This window comes from Phanerochaete carnosa (assembly GCF_000300595.1).
Source record: "Phanerochaete carnosa HHB-10118-sp unplaced genomic scaffold PHACAscaffold_2, whole genome shotgun sequence".
NCBI classification, from domain to species: Eukaryota; Fungi; Basidiomycota; class Agaricomycetes; order Polyporales; family Phanerochaetaceae; genus Phanerochaete; species Phanerochaete carnosa.
In genome coordinates, this window is record NW_006767629.1 from 2,336,220 (window position 1) to 2,353,799 (window position 17,580).

The 17,580-nt window shown below is 54.2% G+C and overlaps 7 protein-coding genes across 7 annotated transcripts; 4 read left to right on the forward strand and 3 right to left on the reverse strand.

Moving 5' to 3' along the window:
* Window positions 1-868: 868 nt before the first annotated feature.
* On the forward strand, window positions 869-2,792 carry PHACADRAFT_249960 (uncharacterized protein). The gene is made up of 5 exons (XM_007391956.1): window positions 869-912; window positions 974-1,228; window positions 1,464-2,036; window positions 2,123-2,276; window positions 2,336-2,792. The coding sequence occupies exons 1-5, from the start codon at window positions 898-900 to the stop codon at window positions 2,719-2,721; spliced, it is 1,383 nt and encodes a 460-aa protein (XP_007392018.1). The 5' UTR covers window positions 869-897; the 3' UTR covers window positions 2,722-2,792.
* Window positions 2,793-3,013: 221 nt separating this feature from the next.
* PHACADRAFT_249961 (uncharacterized protein) lies at window positions 3,014-5,380 on the forward strand. The gene is made up of 3 exons (XM_007391957.1): window positions 3,014-3,695; window positions 3,758-4,329; window positions 4,393-5,380. Exons 1-3 carry the CDS (start codon window positions 3,037-3,039, stop codon window positions 5,166-5,168), a joined length of 2,007 nt encoding a protein of 668 aa, XP_007392019.1. The 5' UTR covers window positions 3,014-3,036; the 3' UTR covers window positions 5,169-5,380.
* A 121-nt stretch (window positions 5,381-5,501) lies between these two features.
* On the forward strand, window positions 5,502-7,304 carry PHACADRAFT_25576 (uncharacterized protein; the record flags this gene model as incomplete). Its single annotated transcript, XM_007391252.1, has 3 exons — window positions 5,502-5,844; window positions 5,896-6,601; window positions 6,653-7,304. The coding sequence occupies 3 exons, from the start codon at window positions 5,502-5,504 to the stop codon at window positions 7,302-7,304; spliced, it is 1,701 nt and encodes a 566-aa protein (XP_007391314.1).
* A 108-nt stretch (window positions 7,305-7,412) lies between these two features.
* On the reverse strand, window positions 7,413-8,611 carry PHACADRAFT_249964 (uncharacterized protein). Its single transcript, XM_007391958.1, has 7 exons — window positions 8,369-8,611; window positions 8,274-8,297; window positions 8,172-8,199; window positions 8,089-8,117; window positions 7,983-8,035; window positions 7,612-7,905; window positions 7,413-7,559 (listed from the first exon to the last, which is right to left on the reverse strand). Exons 1-7 carry the CDS (start codon window positions 8,474-8,476, stop codon window positions 7,532-7,534), a joined length of 564 nt encoding a protein of 187 aa, XP_007392020.1. The 5' UTR covers window positions 8,477-8,611; the 3' UTR covers window positions 7,413-7,531.
* Window positions 8,612-8,706: 95 nt separating this feature from the next.
* Window positions 8,707-10,007, forward strand: PHACADRAFT_249966 (uncharacterized protein). Its single transcript, XM_007391959.1, has 4 exons — window positions 8,707-9,344; window positions 9,403-9,503; window positions 9,559-9,624; window positions 9,676-10,007. The coding sequence occupies exons 1-4, from the start codon at window positions 8,780-8,782 to the stop codon at window positions 9,910-9,912; spliced, it is 969 nt and encodes a 322-aa protein (XP_007392021.1). The 5' UTR covers window positions 8,707-8,779; the 3' UTR covers window positions 9,913-10,007.
* A 315-nt stretch (window positions 10,008-10,322) lies between these two features.
* On the reverse strand, window positions 10,323-12,083 carry PHACADRAFT_205674 (glycosyltransferase family 1 protein; the record flags this gene model as incomplete). Its single annotated transcript, XM_007391960.1, has 9 exons — window positions 11,942-12,083; window positions 11,687-11,887; window positions 11,544-11,624; window positions 11,441-11,490; window positions 11,142-11,385; window positions 10,997-11,083; window positions 10,822-10,941; window positions 10,700-10,770; window positions 10,323-10,641 (listed from the first exon to the last, which is right to left on the reverse strand). Exons 1-9 carry the CDS (start codon window positions 12,071-12,073, stop codon window positions 10,323-10,325), a joined length of 1,305 nt encoding a protein of 434 aa, XP_007392022.1. The 5' UTR covers window positions 12,074-12,083.
* A 2,547-nt stretch (window positions 12,084-14,630) lies between these two features.
* On the reverse strand, window positions 14,631-17,328 carry PHACADRAFT_249972 (uncharacterized protein; the record flags this gene model as incomplete). Its single annotated transcript, XM_007391961.1, has 11 exons — window positions 14,631-14,788; window positions 14,849-14,920; window positions 14,982-15,193; window positions 15,248-15,379; window positions 15,508-16,264; window positions 16,327-16,472; window positions 16,533-16,664; window positions 16,727-16,795; window positions 16,851-16,944; window positions 16,999-17,040; window positions 17,095-17,328. Coding segments are annotated over 7 exons (1,090 nt in total), but the record flags the coding sequence as incomplete, so codon positions are not given.
* Between the last annotated feature and the right edge of the window lie 252 nt (window positions 17,329-17,580).

Genomic DNA, 17,580 nt, shown 5'->3' on the forward strand with positions numbered 1-17,580 from the left:
CTCCTACTCCTCCGCCCACTCGTCGCCGCCGTCCATCCTCTCGGTCTGCTTCACCGCCATCTCGCCCACGACGACGCTTCAGCTCTCACTCACCTTCACCGCCGCGGCATCGTCGTTCTGGCTCTGTGGAGCCTCCTTCACGCAGCGCACGTGGTGTGTCACGTTCACCTCCGCCTCCTCCTCGCGGGACGGGTGAGGTCGGACGGGGTGAACATAGTCGTCGTGGCATTCGCGAGATCTCAAGATCTCCTCCGCCGCATCTCCATCAGTCTAGGCGTCGCTCATTCTCAAGATCGCCCTCGCGTTCAAGGTCGCCTATGCACGATGACAGCCGCGACAAAGACAGGCAGACTCGATCGCCTTCCCCTCCTCGCCGTGACGAACGCAGCCCTCGCCGTGGCAGATCTTCTTCCGCGGATTCGTCGATGTCCGTGAGCAGCCGGTCCAGCCGTAGCAGGAGCAGGGATTAAAAGCCGCTGCCGGCTATTCTTCGGACAGTTGTCTTCTCTCCTTTTGTGCTGTTAGTTCCTCGCTGTAGTGTGTATCAGAACTTCGTAGCTCTTCGGGAATGCATTATGGATGCTCGACGTTCTTGCAGCCGTGCTTAGCGTGCGCGCGTGTTAGACGCCACTACTGCCAATAGCAAAACTTCAACCAATCGCCATGACTCACTCTAAAACTCGCCTCAGCACTCGATAGGCACCTTCCGTGCGTGCCTACGCCTTAAAGAGACCGCTGGGTGAGCCAGACCGAAGAGGCACGGATTTCCCCCGTATCATCTACTTACCGCGCTCAGTGCCTGGTTAACGTCCGACAACCACTATGTACTCGCGCAGCCTCACCCGGGTAGCGTTCAAGGTTGGCAAAAGGAGCGGATCGAGCATACGCAGGGTCTCGATGGTTGCACCATACGTATGTACTCCTTGGCGTACCATCCAAGGCACCGACTGACATCGGGCCGTTTGGCCAACAGTCTCTCCCTGAAGCTCCCTGCACCCGCTACACTTCTGTCACTCACTCTGAAGACCCTGCATCCGTCCCAGAGAATGCCCAGACTTTGCTGGACAAAGCCAACGCCTACCTTTTGCCCGTATTCGTTCGCCCGCCTTTTGTGCTGACACACGGCAAGGGTGCATACGTCTGGGACACCCAGGACCGGAAGTATTTGGACTTTTGTGCAGGTATCGCTGTGAATGCACTTGGACACGCAGACGAGGGTGTAGTCAAGGTAAGCTCGTCCTGCCAATCATCTTCATTCTATTTGCATGTACCGCCGGGACGTCAGTGCGCTTTTGCCTCTAGTCAATGCTGTGATTCACACTTTGCGCTAAGTTCTCACGTCCTTGGGAAGTGTTATGGACACGGGGATGTTCTAAACATGAAAACCGTGCTGTTTCTAACTAAACCTGGCTCATTGGTTGCCCTTTTGTTGGACCTGCACTCACGTCCATTCCGCTGCGCAGGTTATGGCAAGTGAGGCTGCCAAACTGTTTCACACGAGCAATGCGTTCCATCACCAGTGGAGTGCAAAGCTTGCCGAGCTGCTGGTAACTCTCACGCAAAAGGAGGGTGGTCTAGGCTGGACGACCGGCACGGCACCGTCCACTTCGGGTGCGAAGGTGTTCTTCTCCAACTCTGGCACAGAAGCCAACGAGGGCGCACTCAAAATCGCTCGGAAAGCTGGCAAGGGACGCTGGGCGGCCAAGCACGGCAAAGAGTGGGAAGATCCTGCGAGTGACAAATTCGAGATCGTCTGTTTCGAGAACGCGTTCCACGGTCGGTCTATGGGTGCGCTCAGCGTGACGACGAACCCCAAGTACCAAAAGCCATTCTCGCCTCTCATTCCGGGTGTCAAGGTTGGGATATTCAATGAGAAGACGCAGCTTGAAAGCTTGATTAGCGAGAAGACATGTGCTGTCATCGTCGAGCCGATCCAGGGCGAGGGAGGGATTCATCTTGCTGACATCGATTTCCTGCGTGCACTCCGGAAGCGATGCGACGAGACCGGCGCGGTGCTGATCTATGATGAAATTCAGGTGAGTACAGCCAGGACTCTTCGCGATGGGCCGTGTTGTCCGAAAAATGCAGAGGTACTGATGAGAGTGGTTATTCCTATTCATAGTGTGGACTGTATAGGACGGGAAAGCTGTGGGCACATTCGGCCATGCCTGTTGAATGTCATCCTGATGTGGTCACAATGGCAAAACCGTTAGCAAACGGTTACCCCGTCGGCGCGGTCCTAATGCGCGACAGCATAGCAGAGGTCATGACAGCTGGTGAGCTCATATCTATGATCTAAGCACATTCAGGGCTCGTGTTGACTTGATCTGATAAGGTACACATGGGACAACCTTTGGAGGCTCACCACTGGCATGCGCCTTGGGCTTCCACGTCTTGTCACGAGTTTCTGAGAAACCGTTCGTGGCACAAATTCAAGAGACAAGCGCGTACCTTTCTGCACGGCTGTCTCAGCTGCCGAAGTGGTTCCCGGAGGTCCTGCAGCCCGGTGTGCGAGGGACGGGTCTCATCCTTGGGCTCGGACTCAGGAACCCTGATCATGCGGGAAAGCTGGTGCAGATGGCGAGAGAACGAGGCGTCCTCATATTGACCGCAGGCAAGGATGCTGTGAGATTCGTTCCCAGCCTGAATGTCGGCCGTGGAGAGGTGGACCTTGCGGTGGATGTGCTCGAGAGCTGCATTGTGACGCTGGACACCGCGTAGAGACGGCTGTACGACGCATGTATCCAGTGCTAGAGGACCCTGTATTATCGCAAAAAAGCCTGCGATATCCCGACTTTTACAGTTTGCGAGCCGTTTGGGCGGAGGCTATCGGCTTTTTGGCAGCCCGAGCCCGCGTTCCGGGTCGGGTGGGCGTGTGGGAAACCGCCTACAACCAATCACCCGCGTTCCATTACACCGGTTTGGGATGTCACGCGCCGGCTTATAAGGGATTTCCATAAGAGGAGTCGGTCTGACCATACTTTTCACGCGTCTTCCCCCTCTCCGTGTCCACTGTCTTGCTCGTCGTTCGCAATGATGGAAAGACTCGGCGGCCTAGCAAAATTCAAGTCCTCGTGCCCCTTCCTTGCTCGCACCAAGTCGACCACCCTCCGCACCCTATGCACCAAAGCGTCGCCCCGCTACCCGACGCTTTCCAAGCTGACCGTTAAGGCAACGGGCTGCCCCGTCATGGGTCCTGCCCTCCAGATGCGGTCTGGCCAGATCGTCGCTGGCTATGCCAGCGTTGCCGGCAGCGCCGACTTCACCAAGATCCACCAGAACAAGGGCGTCGACACAACCTCCGCCGATATTGCGATGTGCCCGCACGCTTCTAAGGCCCTGGCCGCCGCTCGCATGGCGGAGGACCTCGCGAGGGCCAAGTCCAAGGCGGACAAGGAGGCGTCGTCGAAGGCATCCACCTCCAAAGCGAACGCCGGGTGTCCCTTCCACACCGCGTCCGCAGAGAGTGCGCGCAAGGCCCCCACCCCGGGTGGCTTCGATTATGAAAGGTTCTACGTGGAGGAGTTGGAGAAGAAGCATCAGGACGCGTCTTACCGCTACTTTAACAACATTAACCGCAAGGCCGACAAGTTCCCCATCGCGCACACCGGGAACGTGAGGGAGGAGGTGGAGGTGTGGTGTGCTAACGATTATCTTGGCATGGGGAATAATCCAGTTGTATTGGAGACCATGCAGTACGTGTTCCCGCGTTTCACATGCAGAATTTAGGAACTCATGTGTTATTCTTTTTTTTTAGCCGCACTCTTGACAAGTACGGACACGGTGCCGGTGGAACGAGAAACATTGCCGGTAACACGGGTATGCATCTGGCGCTCGAGGAAGAACTTGCGCAACTCCATCGCAAGCCCTCCGCACTTGTCTTCTCGTCGTGCTATGTCGCGAACGATGCCGCCTTGACGACGCTGGGCTCCAAGCTGCCTGGCTGTGTCTATTTTTCCGACTCGATGAATCATGCGTCGATGATTGTTGGGATGAAACATTCGGGTGCTAAGCGCGTCATTTTCAAACACAACGACCTGGAAGACCTCGAGGCGAAGCTCGCCTCGTATCCCAAAGAGACCCCGAAAATCATCGCGTTCGAGAGCGTCTACTCCATGTGCGGCACCATCGGTCCTATCGCCGAAATCTGTGATCTTGCCGAGAGATACGGTGCTTTGACATTCTTGGACGAGGTGCACGCCGTTGGTCTCTACGGCCCTCACGGTGCTGGAGTCGCTGAGCACCTTGACTGGGAGGCGCAAAAGGCCCAAGGCATGAATCCCGAGCCGATCAAGGGTTCAGTCATGGATCGCGTCGACATCATCACTGGTAAGTCTAAATAGTAACGCCCGTGCCGATCCTCCCCGTGCTAACGCACCGCCTCTTCCGCAGGTACACTTGGCAAAGCTTACGGCGCTGTTGGCGGCTACATTGCGGGCTCTACCGACATGGTCGACATGGTTAGATCCTATGCTTCAGGCTTTATCTTCACAACATCGCTTCCACCCGTGAACATGTCCGGTGCTCGTGCCAGCATCTCCTACCAGCGTCACTTCACCGGTGACCGTCAGCTGAAGCAGATCAACGTCCGTGACTTGAAGTCTCGATTTGAGGCTCTCGACATTCCTGTCATCCCCGGCCCTTCCCACATCGTTCCTGTCCTCGTCGGTGACCCGGTCCTTACCAAGCAGGCATCAGACACGCTACTTGCCAAGCACCGCGTCTACGTCCAGGCGATCAACTACCCCACTGTCGCCCGTGGCGAGGAGCGTCTCCGGTTCACTGTCACCCCCGGCCACACTGTCGAGCAGATCGCCAGACTCGCTACCGCTGTCGACAGCACGTTCAAGGAGCTCAACATCAAACGCACTACGGACTGGAATGCTCTTGGAGGCCACGCCAACGTTGGCATGCTGGATGCTCGGCCTATCGAGCCCATCTGGACTGACGAGCAGATCGGTTTGATCGACGGCACGGCACCCAAGACGTTGAAGACTGGTCAGAGGCGGGTTGTGGATCAGAAGGCCATTCAGGTTACGCGCAAGAAGTTTAACGACTTGCTCGGTCCCTACATCGAGCCTTCTAAGGCGTCGTTCGCCAACCCCGTCTCGCTCGAGATCCCCACTGCCTCTCTCCATACTCCCACCCCCGTTGCTGCTTCTGCTTGAGAGCTAGCAGATGACTCGTAGACGATTCGTCCTGCATAGCTTAACTTCCGTCGAACTGTCTCTGCTAAAGATATGTCATTCAGATAGTGTGTAGCCCAGCGAAGAACTGGAAGTGCCGAGTCATCACGGCGTAGGAATTTGCAACGATGATTGATTCGACGCGTTGTACAATGTCTCCCACGTGTGTTGGACAGTCAGAACCGTTTGTCGAGAAGACTGCAGGGAAACTGGCGCTCGAGGCGCGCTCACGTGAGAATAATATGCAGTAGACGCGGCCGAGTCTGTCATGCTTCGGCCCTCGACTTTCTTTCTTTACTCCACTCACTTTTCTTAATGATGCTGCCCTCATCGCCGCCTTCGCCATCCAGGCCTGTGCTTATCAACCGGACCAATGCAGATGCCCAAGGAGACCGAGAGCAGTGTCGAAACGCTCCGTTGGCCTTGCCACAAGATCGCAAACGGGCACCCGCTGCAGACGACTGTTCACAGAGCTCGAGAAAACGCGTCAAATTGGACATCAATGAGGAAAGCGACGCTGTCAGTCCTCAGGGCGCGTGCTCGAGCGAAGTCAGTCTGACTGTGCCCGCACGTCGCGCACATTGGGGCGCGAATGTATGCGGATTGCGGAGCGCAGCGATGAGGATGGGTACGGGATCGCTCGCTCGGTTGTCTTACCGTATGTTGCATTGATTCGCCCTGCTCCAGTATATTTAACCTCTTTACACAGTTCCGACGCGTTCACTACTCCAGTCGTTCGTCTCGTCGGACAAAAGCGATGTATTCAAATGCCACTCTGCGTGGGACACTCTACGCGTCAACCTGCCGTATGCATGTGCATATTCGCACGCCGCAAAGGACGGGAGAGATGCTTTGCTAGCTGTATCGACAGAGCAGGGCGCCGTAGACATCTTGAACACGACCAAACGGCAAGAGTGGGACGTTGGTGAGTGCGACGCGGTGATTGCCAGCATTTGCTCATCCTCAACATGGAACGTCCTTCTTACAGAGCCACAACGATCCACATTCCATCCCCATAGCAACGCCATCTTCGACTTTCAGTGGTCCCGCTCAGACGAGCTGCTAGCCACCGCAGCAGCCGACAAGACCGTTGCCGTGTCAAAACTGACGCCTCACGGCGGGCAGGTCGTGCGCTCGCTTCAGCACCACTCGAGTACTGTCAAGTGTCTGTCGTGGGATCCAAGTCGGGATGGCGACATCCTGTGCTCAGGTAGCCGAGACGGAACGATATACGTCTGGGACTTGCGGGAGGCCGACAGGGCGAAGCCCTGTATGCAGGTGTCGAAGGCACACGATACAGGCAAGCCGGCAGGACGAAAGGGCAAGCTATGCGGGCCACCTGCGAGAGGCGTGACCAGTTTGCTGTTCTCGGGTGTGCACGAGTACGGGCTAATCAGTGGCGGGTCGTATGATGGGTACGTCTCCTGGAACGCTGCAGCATGGATTTTCTACTGACAGAACCGTAGTATCTTGCGTCAGTGGGATCTGCGTTACATTGACAGCAAGAGACGGACAAAAGATCCGAGTAAGACCACTACCGCCAAGTGCACGTATATTTCCTCGGAGGATCCGACGACCTACAATGGCACGCGCCGTGCGCGTGGCATAACCAGCATTACTCCCGGCTCAGGACCATCTCGCGGCCTGCTCTTCGCACTGGCCAACGACTCGAGAGTGCACACCTACGACCTTGGCTCGCTAGAGCCACTCTCGGGGCACACGAGCGACGCTAACACGGACATTTGGTCGTACGGCCACGAAAGCATGCGCACGAACTCGTTTTACGTCCGTGCCGCAGTCTCGCCGTGCGGACGCTGGCTCGCGAGCGGCGCTGCAGAGAAGGGGAGCGTCTTCCTGTTTGACGTGTCCTGCAGTGAGCGGGAGAGGATGACGGCCGCACGGTCCGGCGATCCAAGTGTGAGCGCAAGGTTGAGAGGAGTGGAGCTGCGAGGACAGAAAGGAGAGGTCGGGGCCGTGGATTGGGCGCAAGGGATGCTCGCGACGTGCGCTGACGACGGGACGGTACGCATCTGGCGACCAGACCCCGAGATCTCGGGGCGTTGCGAAGATGAGCCCGAGGAGATGCGATGGAATTGGAGTTGGGCTGTTGGGCGATGATCTTTATATCTTGCACATACGTCTTACACTATCATCTAGCGGGCTAATTAGATTTTTGCTGTAGAGTTCACACCAAGACGGACTAGACCAGAGTGATAAAATAAGTAGAAGCAACTATGTTAATGATGTACAAACAGGGTATGTAATCGCAAGGCTGAAAGCGTCCCGGTTGAATACGTGGAAGGCGAGAGGTACAAAAGAGAGCCAAGCGGCGAAGACGAAGGTTTCTACTTCTTTTGAATCGCATTAACAAGCCTATATACACAGATTAGTCATGCAGGACGTCGAAGATGAACATGCGACGCACCAATCCAAACCTTCCTCTAAGCCCTCCCCTTTCGTAGCGCAGCTGCCCCTAACACTCCATTCGCGTCCCTTCTCGCCACCGGCCAAGCCCAGCTTTTCGCTGATCACTTCCGGTTTTAGTGCATCCTCGACATCCTGTTTGTTGCAGAACACCAAGAGAGGCACGCCGGCGAGTTCATCTTCGGAAAGCATCGTTAGGAGCTCTGAACGAGAAGTATCTATGCGATCGTGGTCGGAAGAATCGATGACATAGATGATTGCGGAGGTATTGGGAAAGTAGCATCGCCAGTAAGGTCTATAACGAGTTTGCATAATATTAGCGTGAGCAGATATGGCAGGAAGAGGCACAACGATAGATTGATGACGACGTACCGTATACTTGACTGCCCTCCAAGATCCCACACTTGAAACTTGATGTTCTTATACTATGCAAACTTTCAGTCCATGCCCAGACGACAAGATAATGCGCGTGACAGACCTCAACAGTCTCGACGTTGAAGCCGATTGCTAAACATGCAATGTGTCACTTACACGTCAGCCATCGCGTAACAAGAGACATACTCGGTATTGTAGAAACTACTTCGCCAATCTAGGGAGTCCCCATGAGCATCAGGAGCGTACAGCGTTGCTGTGTCTTGCGCGTGACCTGGACAGCAAACATACCTGCAAGCGATATAGAATTGTTGTCTGCGAACCGAAGTGTCAGCTCAAGCTCTGCAGGACTGCCAGTTTGGCAGGCCGCATATATGAAGACATGCCTTCCCAGCCGAATCCAGCCCAAGCATCAATATTCGGACGTCCTTGTCCTTGCTCCACCAGGCGAGAGATTGGAGAGAACCCATGAGTGACGAGATGGAGAGGCCCATTGTCTGAGTGCGGGAAGGCCGGAGCGAGCGCAGAGGCTGACAAGCTAGAAGTTCGGAGGTACAGTAGTCGACGTGTAAATGATCAAAGTGGTGAGAGAGAAAGAAAAGGTGACCAATGTCAGAGACACGGCTCTTGAAGCAGACGGACGGCAAAAATCTGAAAAGCGCTGAGACGACCGACCACACATCCTCCCACACATTCTCGATCACCACACCCGAGCCTGGACAGTGCCGGGTTCAAATTCCCTGGAGCGTCGACTACTTTAATTCGCTTCCGTGGGGCTCGCCTGCCAGACGACAATCATGGGTATAGCTGTCGTAGAAACTTCGCAGCAGAAGAGCAAAAAAAGCAGCAGGGATAAGACCGTGGACATCCCAGTGGCAATAGAAGCAGGGCCAAGCAATGCCGAGGACGAGGGCAAGGAGAAGAAGGGCAAGAAGAAACGGCGCGTCGACGAAGGTGTTGCAGATGGGGAACTGGACAACACACGAGTATTTGCAGAGGGAAACATAGCAGACATTACGCGGCAAGAGAAGAAGAAGCGAAGGTCCGAGCGTAAGGACGGCGAGGAAGATGCTACAACGAATGTAGAAGTAGACATGGCCGAAGGTGGAGGGGAAAAGAAGAGAAAGAAGGATAAGAAGGGGAAGGAACGCGAGGAGGCTGAGATGACCGTAGCGACTACTTCAGAGGACAAAGAGGAGGGCGCCAGCAAAAAGAAGAGCAAGAAGCGGAAAACCAGAAAGGAGGATAACTCCCAGGAGATCGCAGAGGAGGAGGCCAAGCCGAAGAAAAAGCGGAAACGGAGCAGCTCTGGCTTCCCCGATCCCGGGGAGGACGACTCGCTCTCAGACCAGGCGAGAAAAGGTGCGTCCATTTCCTCCTTCCTTGTGCCGGGGCACTCTGACGCGTTACTTTGATATAGCTTTGTCCTACGCTTACCTGCAGGCAGAGGAACCCTTGAGCTGGAAGTTCAATAAAGCTCGGCAGAATTGGCTTCTGCGCAATGTATGGTCGGCAGAGGCAGTATGTCTCTCGTTCTTGCATCATTTTCATCAGCTAAATGAACAGCGACACGTAGATACCTGACACCTATGTTTCGTTGACGAAGAAGTACTTATCTAGTGTGCAAGGTGGCGTCCGCGAGGTGAGCGAGTTTCGTGGGCTTTTGCATTATCCACTCTCACACCTCTCGCAGACACTAATCAAAACTTGTCACGACGTTCTCGCGGAGAAGCCCCAGGAGGAGGCAAAGCCGCAAATCGCTGCGGAACTTGCGCCCGTTGAGTCGGAGGATAAGCCTGCTGTAAAGACAAATGCCAAGGTCAAATTCGACGTTCCAACGGAAATCTTCAAAGCGTCCATTACGCTACAATCGAAGCAGCAGAGAGCACAAGAACTTCTCGAAGTCTTTACGAGCGAGAAGGCATCATGACTCTGGGGGAGGCGTTGGAGGATTCACGTGAGGGCATACGTCCGCAAGCTGGTATCACTGCTAACCTCCGGTGCAGTATCGCGAGTATGAATGAATTCGTTCTGTGTATCGATTTCTACACACTGCAGGTCGCGTGATTACAGTCTGTTGAGGCTGAGCGCTGAGCGCTGAGTCTCGACAACATAAATCTAAAGGATCACTTGACTCACTTGGTAGTATGCGGGTTAGTAGCCCAATAGCGTGGGCTGTATCAACCATTCAGCAGACCCACTCACCACGTCTGCCCGGCGGCCCTTGCTAGAACAGAATTATAGATTTCTATCCACCGTGGCTCACAATCCGCTGTCTTATCCCAAGTACAATATACAGAAGCATGCTGACTTCGCGAAGATTATGGCTCTCTTGCCCGCTCAGTGAAGGTCATCAAGAAGCTGCTGCGCGGCAATCCGGGAGGGGCCACCCTCCTTCCACTGCTCGCTCGACATGTTCTTCAGCTTCTGTGTATTGGCCCGCTTCTCGGCACCATCCTCGCTGAACGCCTTATCTAGCACCGCATTTGCCTCCGCACGGACGGCGTCGAGCGTGGCCGTCGGCGCCTTGCCCGTGCGGTAGACGGGCTTGAGGCCCCAGCTGCCGCTGCGCACCTCGGTGAGCTCGTACGCGACGCCGAGATTCTCGGTAAGTAGCAGTGTATCCACCGGCTGGTCAGCGCTGAAGGGCCAGCAGATCCTGAAGGTGCATTCATGTTAGCATTTGCATGTTCAGGCACGGAACCTCAACGGCGCACATTGGGACTCCTGCGGCGATAGACTCGGTAATGCTGTTGAAGCCACCATGGGTCATGAACCACCCGGTAACCTAGTAGAGATATCAGTGTATCGTCAATTTTCGGCTAGTACGTATGCTTACAGAGTGCTCCAGTATCGTCTGCTGAGGGGCCCATGTTGTGAGGAAGCCCAGGCTCGAAGCCTTGACTTTCTCAACAATTTCATCGGGAACTTTAGCGAATGGGGAAGCGTGGCTCAAAATCTGAAAGGGAGTGATCAAACGAGAGCACTGCAGCGGCAGTACGAGCTTCACTGACGAAAGGGATCTTCTTCTCCATCAGGACATCCAGCACAGTCCATAGCCTATCCGGCTGTGTGCTCCAGAAGAAAGTGCCGAAAGAGATCTGTCGTGCCATGACATCTGTGTAAGCCCTTTCAGTGTTGCCCCAAACTGCAACTTACGTATATGAGTGATTTCTCGCCATGCGTCTTCAGGGCATTCTGCATGAACTCGAGAAGCTCGGGCGACTTGGCGGCTCCCTCTGTTTCGAGTCTGGAAGAGCGCTTCGTGTCGGATATCAGAGGACCGACCAGATACATCTTTCGAGACGTCAGCGCGAAGAAATCGTTGAGGGCTTTGATGCATTCTTTCGGCTCGTAGATGGCTGAGGTTGAACTGACAAGGGCGTCGCACTCATGAATCAACCTGTCGGAACGCTGCTTAGAAGAATGTTCCGTGGATACCGGGAAAGACCACAGACGATGCACCATCCAGGTGAAAAAGGCCGACAAAGGGTGACTCGACGATGCGCTGGAGGAGACGGGCTCAGCTCTGGTAGTACTCGGTTTCAGAAGGCTATATACCTCCTGAGGGAAGCTCTCGTACTTGAACACCGGCGGAAGACCCGGCACCTGGTCGACCTGGTCGCTGGGGCTGGCGACGACCTGCAAAAAAGTTGAGAGGCTAGAGCCGGAGACTGGACCGATATCTAGCTATGAAAACTCACCTCCAGCGCGGCAGACATCAGATCCTGCCCAGTTGCAGCCATGTGCTGTGCCACTAGTCTCTGCAGGTGTCCGCGACTATCTGGTCCGAAGGGTCCAAAGAGCGAGCAGAGGGCGATACCAAAGAAGGATCCTGAGGCCCATACTTTTGTGTCTGGGCTAAGGCGTCGCGCAATCTGCAGTAATTGGTAACCACCGAATAGCTGCCAACAAATGTCATTGTTGCAACACGCCACTCTTTCCGGCTCAATACTCACGTCTACCAAGAGAACATCTGGGCGTTTCAAAGTAGCAAGCTGCTTCTGCTGCTGAGCGCAGAAGACGGGTTCACCGTCGGCGAGCACCCGAAATTGCCGCTCGAAAGATCGCTGAAATTCTGCAAGATCCATTGGGTCTTTCTCATTGTAATCCAGCCCCACTACCCTGTTTCGCCGTCATCACAGCATTAGGCGGTAGAGAAGAGTGCTCACCTTATACGACTTTCGAACTCTTCTTCACCATCTTCGAAATTACGGCTCAGCTCTGCAGTCACCTTGCCGTGAAGGGGACGATCGATCAAGTAAGTGATATGGAGATCCTGTAATTTGACAAGCCTTGCGGACAGCGTACATAAGGGGCGAATGTGACCTTGACAAGAGTAGAAGTCAACAGCAAGGTCAGGGATCGGAAGGAATGAATAGTGGACCCATACCCCACGCGAAGTACGCAGTGATCACAAGATGTGAGGACGGCATGATATGTACGATGCGTGGAGTTGTTTAATCGAGCTTCAGGCCCTTCATATACGAAGCTAGACACGCAGCTGCAGCGGTGCCTGTATCAAGACGGCTATCAGGAGTGTTTGAGCATTGAAACGCTGATGCAAGATGCCGCGTCCCGGAGTGCAGACCTTGCTTGGGGAGAATCGCATTGGCTGGCAAAGTGTTTGGAGCTGTCCAGTCCCTATTGTCATAAGGGGAGATCTTCAACAGGGGAGACCTGCGGAATTATCCTTGCAAACTTGCCCCAATACCGTCCCAATAATCAAAGCGACTGAGCTCGAGTGAGATGTTCGACCACCGGGAAGTACGGCATTTACTGTTATGGAGCTCTAACTTCAGAAAGACAGGCCTCGTATCTGCTTCCGGTTATCCAAGATCGTTCCTGAATGTCTCTCCGATAATAGTAACACCTGAGTTTTGAAACTCGCCGAGTTTCTGAACCCGCGTGACTTCCGGCGCCGTCAGCCCAGTCACCGCACTGTCACAACTGCCAGATGAGCCACTGCTAAATTCCTTTCACACTGGTCATGGCAAGAGCTAGGACTGTCCTTCTGGCTTGTACTGAGCAACAGAGGAAGCATAGAGTGTTGGCTTTGAAGCTTTCACTGCTTGGCTTTATTGCTGTTATTCCCAAGCTAGTCACTTCATTGTGGCAGTGTTACTTTGAAGAGTGCTTCCACATTCTTCACTTTGCCCTTCACCCGCAGTGGAGCAATTGCTTCCACAGCTCCCTGCAGAGTAGCCGCCTTCCAAGAGCTGCCGTCACCAGCTTTGGCACAATGAACAATGAGAAAGTTGAGGGAGGCAAGCTCCTCAGCAAATACCCATTGAGAAGATTCAGTAGACCCCCCAGAAGCTGACTGAGGGGTAGTAGCAGCAGCTCGGCGGGTCGTATGAAGAGGAATAGTGCGACGAAGGTGCTGTCACCCAATTGCGCGACACAACAAGGGCAAAGGCTTCACGGTTGTCACACACAATCACAAACGGTCAGGTCAAAGTCACATAAGCGCTTGGGTCTGAGTTCATCAACCCGCGCGAGTTTGGAAACTCGGGTGTTACTGAACAGGGCCTTATCAAAGTGTTGGTCGCCGGACTGCAGGCCATACGCCACGTGGTCGCCACAAAGGCATCCGAATATAGAAAGATGAACATTCCGAAAAAAAAAGAAAAAAAGAAAAAAAGAGAGTTTGTAAAACATCTGTGACAATTTGCTAAACAACTTTCTATGCGAAGCTGATATGTGCCTCGAGGCCTCAAGGAGCCTCAAGACTATCGATGAAAGCCACATTCGCCGGCCGCAGCACGGTCGCTCTCGCTCGTGCCGGTGCATCCGAGTCTCCAAGGAGGGTCGTACTTGAGGAGAAAGCACGCAAGGAGGAGGCAACTTGGCCCAAAGTCATCTGCAGGGCCATCAACGAGGCCCTCGAGGACGAAGACTGCCATTTCAAACCACATCACGGACTCGTTATGCGTCCTCCATGCTGAATAATGAGCGGATTGGTCAGCATAAGTAAGTAATGCCAAGCGCTCCCAGATCTTTCCGCACCTACAGCGAAATGAACGAGATTGTATGTGCTAGCAATGCAACAGAGGAGAGGCTTCAAGCTATGAGTATCGAGTCGAGAGGCAGGTACAGAAGGGTCTCTCGGACTCTCTCCTCCGTCATGATTGTCTCAACGACCTCCATATGATTAGAAGTAACCTCCATATAATTGGACCACCTAGCCTTAGAAGAAGCGCGTCAGTCTGGAGATAAACGAAGACAGTATTTCCACTTCACAGCATAAAGGTCTGCAGCCCTGGATGAGCGAAGCATTCCCGTGGGCTTTCGCCTTCCATGCCATAAATACGCCACCGGCCGCACTACTGCCTATTAGGGCCCGTCTGCGACGACCGCATCACGAGGACAGCTGACGCGTCTTCCGGCCGCGTCCTGTCACACAAAGGATGCGCAGCTCAGGTCGTATTTGCTCGCCCTTCACACAGCCTCGACTTTACGAGATCTCGGTACACCTGCACGGTCTGTAGACTTCATTTTGCGCATTGCATTCCATTGTTGCCTCAACATCGGCCAGACACGCTGCCGCGATGCCACACATGCCTTGCAAAGGCTAGGTCGAGGGTCGGGACGGCAATACAGGCTACACGTCAATTAATGTGCAGTGATGCTGTTCATGAGCGTGATGAAATGCGGGATTCGATTAAAAGGATTCTCTAGCGGCGAGGCTTGCAACCAATCAGTACGCGCGGCGGCGCGGGCAGCCAAGCCCTACAACGGCTGGGCCGCTTCTGCGAGTCCGAACTCCGCACGTCCGGAAGATATATAAAGGCCAGTGGCTTTTGCTGGAGCCTGCAGTCAGCGAACACACACCGCATCTCCTCCAAAGCTTCCCTCAATCTCACCATTAACAATGCAGCTCCTTGCTCTCGCCGTGTCAGCCTTTGCCCTTGCAGGCGCCACTGTTGCTCAGGAGGCTGCACGATTTGGAATTGTTTCCGTTAGCCCAGCCACGGTCAAGCCCGGAGAGGTGCTCACCATACTCCCAAAGCCTCCGTTCGAATGCTAATCGAGCTATCCGTCAGACGTTCACTGTTCACTATAACTCGACGCTCGCGCGCCACCAGCCCGTTTACTACGACGCCTACATCCAAGGCACCTTCTCCAACGGGAACCGCGAGCCCCAGTATCTGCTCCAGAGATTCACGTTCCCGACCGACGGTACCAAGGACGTCTATTTCAACACCACCGTCAGTGTCACTACTACTTCGTTTTGTTCTATCTCATCTGACAAGCCTTCACAGCTCCCGAACATCGAGTACCAGTCTGACTCAACCTACGCGATCTGGGCGATGGTCACGTACCCTGTAAACGACGTTGGTAGCGGTCCTTCCGCGTTGGAGTACGGCGGAGTCTCCTGGCCGATCGGGGTTGACCTGTCCTAAGTCGAATAAGCATAAACTTCTTGGATCCGTTCTCGTACCGAACTGTTGGGCACATACGATACATTGTTGGGAATAATATTTGCTCAGTTGCCAAATAGTGTTTCCATAGAGAAACATACTGTCATCGGTTACCATGTCAAGTTGATGCAAGCATTGTTTGAGTGGTGCGGGTGTCCTGAAGAGCTTCGTGGCGTTGATCCGCGTCAGAGCGCCCGATATTCAAGAAGGATTAAATCAGAAGGGGCTACAAACCAATGAATCGACTTATTTGATACTACAAGCTTAGTCGTGAGTATGGGGAGCGCACAAACTCCAAAAAAAATCACGGAGAGCCCTGACTGGCGGCCCGGGATCTACGTTGTGAGTGAAAACAGGCGAAAACATTGCTAACACCGCAGGTCGCGATAAGTAATTCAATTGTATGCGGCTGTTTTTCGACCGAAAGGACGTGCGTTGACAAGACACGTTCATTCCTAACGTAGCGCCCGCAGGAATGTGTGGACTCAAATTCTCTTGAGAATCGCATCCACGACATCCTGCGTTTTGCTCTTGCCCCCGAGGTCCGGTGTCAACACCTGCCCTTCGCGGATGACCTCATCGACAGCCTTGTCGAGACGGTCTGCCGGCGCGCTGTAGCCAAGATGCCTCAACATGAGCGCAGCCGAGCGGATCGATGCGACAGGGTTTGCGATGCCCTGACCCGCGATATCAGGCGCAGAGCCATGCACGGGCTCACCCATAACAAAGCTGTCGCCGGCATTGACGGATGGTACAAGGCCGAGCGAGCCTACCAGAGCGGCTGCAGCGTCGGAGAGGATGTCACCATAGAGGTTGGGTGCGACCATGACGTCGTAGATGTGCGGCTCGCGGAAGAGGCTGGACACGCGGATTCAGTATTCAGTTCTACAAAAGAAAGAAAAGTTATAGGAAATGCTCACCGGTAGACTGCGCTGTCGACAAGCTGTTCGGCAACCTCAACATCATCGTACTTGCCCTCGTTCAAGCCTGGAACGGAGCGGACGGTCTCACGGAAGAGACCATCCGTTATGCTGAGTACGTTGGACTTATGAATGATTGTGACGTGCTACGAGAAAAATATGATGCTCAGAACTGGACGGGGATCGTGATCGTGTGAATGGCTGACCTTGCGAGGTCTTGCTCTGGCAAGCTCGAAGGCCATTTTCCCGATACGTCTTGATGCACGCTCGGTGATGAGGCGAGTTGCACGAGCTTCACGACCATTTTCTGTGAGTGTGATCTGCTCCTGCTTGACATACTGGAGCACCGATATGATGTTGGATGATGCCGGAGCAAACATAGTGGGATGTATGAGCGTACCAAGCATTCAGTATTTTCGCGAACAACAATGAGGTCGACGTTGGGCTTCTCTTCCGCCGTAGGAGCAACCTGTGCGGAGAGCAGTGAGAGAACGAAGCAGCATAAAGCTAAGCACAAGACTCACAGAAACCACTGGACGGATGTTAGCATAGAGGTCAAGGATTTTGCGAAGTGCCACGATGGGGGAAGAGTAGCCAGTGACACGACGAGACGGTGAGCTACGACGGGCATTAAGTTTCTCCACCCAGTCGAGGATCCCGGCTTGTAATTACCTCACAGCACCAAAGAGAGCACAGTCGCAGTTCTTCAAAGCCCTATGTAGGTTCGGCGTCAGTATGGCGTCTTCTCAGGCCGAAAAATATACTCACGCAACGGTTTCTTCTGGCAAAGCTGTCCCTGTCCGTGTGAAAAGCTCGAAACCTGCGAGCAAATCTACGAATTCTGGCTTGGGGATGTCCGAGCCAAGGGCCTCGATAGCCTGGCGAGCGGCGGGAATGACTTCACGTCCAATGCCATCTGCAGGTACGAGGCCAATTTTGAGAAAAGAGCGGGGAGCGGCCGCCGTGGAAAGAGCGCGACGAAGAGGAAGCCGGAACGCCATTGTCGACCAACGCGATCGAGGGCCAAGGGAGGTTGGTCTTGAGCGTCTAAAGACGCGTGCAGTACTTTGGGGCGGCTGGCTCCGCGTGAAGCAGATACCTGATTGTACGATCCATACGTCGCAAGCCAGATGTTTCTGAGAAGTCATCCAGTACTGGTGGGATTTGCTGTGCGATTCCGCGTTCGTGGATCACACCTGAAGTCTACTATCTCTGCAGAATGGCTCCTACAACGTCCCTTCAGTTCTATCCTTG

What these genes read in the sequence shown, in the direction of transcription:
- PHACADRAFT_249966 (XM_007391959.1), top strand. Translation starts at nt 8,780, where the DNA reads ATGGGTATAGCTGTCGTAGAAACTTCGCAGCAGAAGAGCAAAAAAAGC. An exon ending in CTCAGACCAGGCGAGAAAAG is followed by an intron (nt 9,345 to 9,402) that starts GTGCGTCCATTT and finishes ACTTTGATATAG; the next exon opens with CTTTGTCCTACGCTTACCTG. An exon ending in ATGTATGGTCGGCAGAGGCA is followed by an intron (nt 9,504 to 9,558) that starts GTATGTCTCTCG and finishes AGCGACACGTAG; the next exon opens with ATACCTGACACCTATGTTTC.
- PHACADRAFT_249960 (XM_007391956.1), top strand. An exon ending in CAGACGAGGGTGTAGTCAAG is followed by an intron (nt 1,229 to 1,463) that starts GTAAGCTCGTCC and finishes TCCGCTGCGCAG; the next exon opens with GTTATGGCAAGTGAGGCTGC. An exon ending in AGCAGAGGTCATGACAGCTG is followed by an intron (nt 2,277 to 2,335) that starts GTGAGCTCATAT and finishes TGATCTGATAAG; the next exon opens with GTACACATGGGACAACCTTT.
- PHACADRAFT_249964 (XM_007391958.1), bottom strand. Translation starts at nt 8,476, where the DNA reads ATGGGCCTCTCCATCTCGTCACTCATGGGTTCTCTCCAATCTCTCGCC. An exon ending in AGTAGTTTCTACAATACCGA is followed by an intron (nt 8,118 to 8,171) that starts GTATGTCTCTTG and finishes TTGCATGTTTAG; the next exon opens with CAATCGGCTTCAACGTCGAG. An exon ending in TCAACGTCGAGACTGTTGAG is followed by an intron (nt 8,036 to 8,088) that starts GTCTGTCACGCG and finishes AAGTTTGCATAG; the next exon opens with TATAAGAACATCAAGTTTCA.
- PHACADRAFT_249961 (XM_007391957.1), top strand. Translation starts at nt 3,037, where the DNA reads ATGGAAAGACTCGGCGGCCTAGCAAAATTCAAGTCCTCGTGCCCCTTC. An exon ending in GTTGTATTGGAGACCATGCA is followed by an intron (nt 3,696 to 3,757) that starts GTACGTGTTCCC and finishes CTTTTTTTTTAG; the next exon opens with CCGCACTCTTGACAAGTACG. An exon ending in TCGCGTCGACATCATCACTG is followed by an intron (nt 4,330 to 4,392) that starts GTAAGTCTAAAT and finishes CCTCTTCCGCAG; the next exon opens with GTACACTTGGCAAAGCTTAC.